The 6,000-nt window shown below is 48.4% G+C and overlaps 1 protein-coding gene across 1 annotated transcript in view; it reads right to left on the reverse strand.

The window, feature by feature from the left end:
• DPYD (dihydropyrimidine dehydrogenase) overlaps positions 1-4,827 on the reverse strand; it is a 364,617-nt gene extending 359,790 nt beyond the window's left edge. Inside the window, exon 1 of the mRNA XM_075156366.1 lies at positions 4,662-4,827. Coding sequence (XP_075012467.1) covers positions 4,662-4,700 — 39 coding nt within the window. The 5' untranslated portion in view covers positions 4,701-4,827. The remainder of the gene's footprint in view (positions 1-4,661) is intronic.
• Positions 4,828-6,000: the final 1,173 nt, after the last annotated feature.

Consider the following 6,000-nt stretch of genomic DNA (forward strand, 5'->3'; position numbering starts at 1 on the left):
CTACCTGCAGTCTTTCACTGTTCTAGTCCATTTGTATTGGGAGAAGAATAAACCTGACAAGCGAAACTTGCTTACCTTGCTGTCATAGCCCACATAGCTTTGTGGCACCCGCTAAGACAGAAAGAAGAACCATCACTGCTTTCAAACCTTCTACTTTAAGCGGTATGGAAACTGCAGGTTGTACAATAAAGCTTCCTTGAGGCTTAGGGGCACTTCCCAGGTGGCCCTTGCATGCAGCAGGGAGCACAGCACAAGAGGCCCTGTTCCCCCACCTATCCAACCCTGGAACCAGCTGCAGCCCTTGAGTTCAGGTGTGCTGACTGGATCCTTGGTGAGCTTCTCAAACAGGCTATAACCTCATTCCACCTTCATTAGCAGCCTTCAGAGAGCAGTGTAGGTCTTGCTGCTAAAGAAACTCAAAATTAACACACACATGCACTAAGGAACTCCTGGAGTCTCCTGTGTCCTCACTAAGGTCAGCACCCACTGGGCACAGTCTGGCCCTTAAGAAACACTCCTCTTCACCCTGAAGTTAATGTAGTTTGTAAAGCTTTTGTCCACAATAGGCAAGAGCAACATATTAATACCTGTGGATTACACCACCACAAAAATAAAAGTACAGTGCACAAGCAGCACAGCACATGGATGAATTTCATAATTACTTTTCAAACAAAAAGATGTGATTTAAGAGCCATTTATATTTTCTAAAACTAAATGAAGAGAAAGCTTGACACTTGACACAGTGACGATGTTCGTTATATTATACGTGAAAGTGCCACAAATTTACCCCGGTAATGCTCAGACAATTCCCAGATTGCTATTTCAGAAAATGGCTGTAGCCCTTCACACCTTTCCTTTTATTCTAACAAATCAGGCATCAGTGCTGACATTTGGAAACAGCTGTGACAGCATGCTAGGTACGCAGCTGCTGGCCCAGCAAGGAATTACCCATTCATCAACACCCAACTCCCCTTTAAACATATGCAATAGATGATTCAGAGGGAAGGTTAGATCTGTGAAATGCCAACATACTCTCTACTGACTGTAAGAATGATAATGCTATTTCATACTAAGGTATGTTGGGGGGGTGGGTGTTAATTTACTGTCAATGTTTTAGGTTTGTGACAACAGTGTGGCAAAGCATCTCTGCTCTGCTGAGAAGAAGCCCTTACCAAGGAAGGCTGGGAGTCCTACTCTCACTAGCTGTAGACTGGATTGCAAACAGCTAGAAAGCATCCACCACTCAAACATGACCGAATGAGATGACTAGAGAGGCTGCAGAGAAAGACCAGAATGCAGTCAGGAAAACATAGGAAAACATAGGATGTAGAGAACAATATTAAGTAATGTCATTCAAGATTGTGTCATCCTGCATGAACTCAAGAAACTGAGTTAAGATTCTACTTAGCACTTCACAGTTTTGCCATTCATAATTTCTGAGTACTTGATCTGACAACTTTAATTCTTTAAAGAATCCTGAAGTTTCCAATAGATCCCATTATGTATGGTTTACACACAATCATAGTAAAAAAAGGCAAAAAAAGGAAGACTTTCATTCCCAGAGTATCCTTGGGAAATGTATGTATGAAGCCTGTAAACTCTATCTGGCGTTTGAAGATACATTTAACGTACAGTTTCACATTACAAGTTAGAAAGGGAATGCTGTCCTCATACCAGAGATTTCAAAATTTCTTATAAAGATCTAGAGATGCAATAAATAAAAAGCCATGACAAGTCCTTGCACCATACATCCAAGGTAGGTACTTTCACCTGTAGCTATTTTGGAATGGGCTTTCTTTCCTTTTGCTTAGAGTTTCTGCACCCAAAGAATATTCTCAGCACGTTCTGATAGATTTGACCAGATTGCACCTCCCTCTCTCAAAAAAAAAAAAAAAAAAGGCAGTGTTAGGGAGTTGTGGGATTGGCAGTTGTTTGGAGTTTTATTTGGTTTGGGGGTTTTGGGGGTTTTTTGGTGTTTTTTTTTTTTTTTCTTTTTTTTTTTTTTTAAACACTAACATTTTTTGGAGAAGACCCTATATTTTAATCACAACACTCCTAGTCTTCCACAATTTGGAAAGCAGACTTTTAGAACAAGATTATCTATGTAATTTCTTCATCTTCTTTAGTAAGGCCAAAAGATTTCAGGGACAGGATGCCCAGGAGCTGAAGCTGCTGGCTAAGCCAGCCAAGGGGGATGAGATTCCTTAGGGACAGCTTCCTGAAATTTTTCTTTTATTAAGAAACTTGGAGAATTGGCTGTGATTTTAGCTACTTCTAGCACAGATTCTTGGTTCCTCTTTAACCAGCGACATCAGTCTTTTTATCCAGCCTTAACTGTCTAAATAAATGATAAAGTAGTACCAAGACTCCAAAGGTTATATTTAATATTTCAATTACATGAACTATGTTGTGTGAGATGCTAATCACTGAGATAAGTTTAACGAAATCATTCATTTAGTTTTTATACCATAGCCAAGAAGGTGACCAAAACATTCAAGTTGTGCTGCCAGTGCTCATGTTGATAGACTTTTCCGCTCAACAACCAAATTTCTGAGAATATTTATCTACAATGATATAGGCTAAGCTAACACGCACTTTCCCTACTTCAAAGAAAAAGACAAAATACGTTTTTATTGAAAATACACTACTTTTTTTTTCCCCAAAAAAGAAGTCCCAGGGGGGATGGGGGGTGGGGGGGAACAGAGAGCTGCAATTAGACTATCAGTAATTATTGATACATTCATCTGGGAGACAAATCATACAATGACTAAATTTATTCAAACAGATGGGGAAAGGACAATACATTTGGTTAGGAGTAGACTGCCTTGATTTCCTTGCTAATTTAAATGAGTGCTGAAAACAAAAACACAGGAAGATACTGACCAAAGTTTCTTCTTTCAACCTGAGAGTAAAGCAGACACTAGTCTTTTTCAAAATCCATCAGTCTTCTACATCATGTAGTGCTGCATACTGTTACCAACACATGATCCCACAATAATATATTGTTCTTTGAATCCAAGTCATACATATCTAGAAATGCAAAACAATGTAATCCCACAAATACTTTCCATTAAAAATTTGAGGAAAGCACCCAAAAACCTGTACTGCTAAAATCAAACTTTTGTAATAGAAAAATGAACTTCAACACCTAAAGAAAAATGCTGTGAAAACACTGAGCTGGTAAAAGACAGACAGTACTGATTTCATACCACAGTGCCTCCCTGACTGCCAGGAAGACTTCTACGATAGTTCATTTTTCCCATCCATTCCATGTTTCAGTTTTATCAGAGCATCTGTAAGAGCATTTCTGGACATTAGTCATGGTTTGAGCAACAGCTCAGTTAGGAAATGGACTGGACACAAAAACTCAGTATAAGCATTAATGATAAAATTCAGTCACAACTGACCTAGAGGTATATTCAAGCTGCTGCTCTGCAAGTTTATGTATTGTGGCTGGGCCCTCAATGAGCTGCAATAGCCCACCCTAAACCTAGTATTTTAACCTAATATTTTAAACTTCAAGGCATACCCCAGCAAAAAGTTATGTCAGGCTGGAACAAGGTTGTCAAACTACAAGTTGTTTTATCGTCACTTTGTTTTTATTACACTGACTAAAATAGCTGAAGCTTACAGCCACATGCAAGGTCCTGTGAAGGGCGCGAGAAAACTACCTTGAGTCCCAACCATGCAACCTGGCTAACATCAGCAGGAGTTCACCACGTTACACTGCACTAGCCTTGGTCCCACTCCACCTCACCTCCGCCTTGCACCAAGCCATGTTCGGACCCTACTTCCAAGCTCTCAGTCCGACCTGTGGCAAGGAATGTCGCGCAAAGACATTAAGTGCCACAGGTACTAGAAGCCACTTGCAGCAAGGGTGCTACTCCTGCCATCCTGCTCAGCATTCCATGCAACTGTTTTACTCCCAGGAGACACGGTGCAGTACGTCAGCTCAGCTTGGCCCACAGCGGGACAGTGAAGAACTGAGGGCCCGCACACCTCCGACGGCCCAGAGGCAGCTGAGGGCCACTGAGGCCAAGGCCGTGAGGCACCGTGAGAGGGCCCGGCCTGGCAGCTTGAGGCCCGTGAGGCCGCCCAGAGCCTCCTCAGGCCACGGCCCCCGAGCAGCCCTGCCCCGCAGGAACCCTGCCAGAGCCGGGACGGTCACCTCACTGCGGGAGACGGGGCTCGCCCCGATCCAGCCCTCGACTTCGCCGGCGGGGAGTGACAGGAGGCGGCGAGAAGGCGAGGCGCCGGGCGCCGCTCCCTCACGCCCCCACACACCCCTCGGCCGCGCGGCGGCCCCGTTCACCGGGGCGAGGGAGGGGGACGCGGGGCGAGAGCCGAAGCGGTGCCTCAGGCCGCCGCCGTCGCCCCGGCGGCCACCCTCGACAAGGGCAGCGGCTGCCCGGGCGGCAGGCCAGCCCCCGGGGCCGAGGCTGGCTCTGCCCGGCACCGCCGGCGCTGCACGCGGCCAGCCCCGCGGGGGGCGGCACGGCGGAGCGAGGCCCCGGACGCCGCGGGCGGGCAGCGGCAACAGCGGCGAGGCACTTTGTAACGCAGCCAAACTTTGCTGGGCGCTCCCGGCCCGGGCGCCGCTGCCGGACAGAGCCCCCTCCCCGCTAGCGACAGCCGCACGTCCCGGCAGGGCGAGTGGGTACCTCAATGTCCACCGGGTCCCGGCTCAGCACACGAGCCATGGTGTCCGCACCGCCACCGCCTTCCCGCGGCTCCCCGCAGTCCCAGAGTGGAGCGGAGCGAAGAGCGGGAGGAGGCGGAGCCGCCAGCCCGGACAGCAACGCCCAAGTGGGCGGGCGCCCCCCGCGCCGGGCCGGAGCCGGGGCCGCCCCGCCGGGTCAGGGGCGGCCCCGGAGCCTTCCCAGCCCGGCCCGGCGCGGTGGGGGCTCGCTCCGCTTTACCTCAGGCCCGCGGCGGGCATCAACGGTCACCGAGGGGAAAGGACGCCGCTCGGCAGAAACCCTCCACAGGCGCTTCACGGCACACTCCCCGCGCCTCAGCCACAGGCCTCACACGGCGCGGCTGTCCGCTGCCCAAAGGGCAGGCGCCCTGGGGCCCGGCCTCACCTCCATGAGTTGCCCCAGCAGCCCTCGCCAGGGCCCACAGACACTCGCCCCGCCTTGGTTCACCTGAGGAACTCCTCCGCATTCCCTGTTGGTGGAAGGGGAAGCGGGGACAGGGCCAAACCTCGCCCTGGTTGTTTTTCCACTTGATGAAAATCCCACAAGAGGAGCTTGCTTGCCAGGGCCGCAGCTCCTCTCCTGCCCAGAGGCAAAGAGGGAGGACCCTTCCCGGGGTTACACGTGCACCTTCCCAGCATTACTGGCCTGGGCTGTCCCTGAACCTCCACCCTGCTCCCCACAGGGACAGCGAGCCTTCCCTCCCCCTGCAGAAGCCATCCTGCTGCAGGGAGTGCCACAAAGGCAAGCAGGCCAGGTCACACAGCCTCTGTGCTCTCTTAAGTTTCTTTCCTCCTAAACATTGCAAATATTTAATACCGCAAACACAATATTGATGCTATCATTGAAATAAACATTCCCTCTGCAACATGCCTACAAAGAAGTTTTGCCTTCCCTATTACCTTAAAAAACAGCAAAAGCAAGTATTCTCCATTTGGGAAAAAACCCGAACACCATAACATTGGTTTCTAGACAGCACTTTCAAGTAGCCTCACCTACGTTCCCCCAAAATATGAGAGCTTTTCTCATCATTTCACAAGAATAGAGAGTTTTAATTATGACCAGTCTTTGCTTTTCCTATCTGCATGCCAGGCAACATCTTGGGTTCTTTCTCCCCTTCTCAAAAGAGAATCCCAGATTTGGTCTTCAACATGCTCTTTACAACACTCATTTTATCCAGTTAGTTTTCATTCTACTCTTCTTTATCACAGCATAAAAAGGATAAAAAAAGGGCTTCCCACTCTTATTTGCTTTATAAATAGCCTGAAAAAGTGTAAGTAGCTTCCAGACACTGATAACGCTT

The sequence above is a fragment of the Calonectris borealis genome, chromosome 8 (genome assembly GCF_964195595.1).
Source record: "Calonectris borealis chromosome 8, bCalBor7.hap1.2, whole genome shotgun sequence".
Classification (NCBI taxonomy): Eukaryota; Metazoa; Chordata; class Aves; order Procellariiformes; family Procellariidae; genus Calonectris; species Calonectris borealis.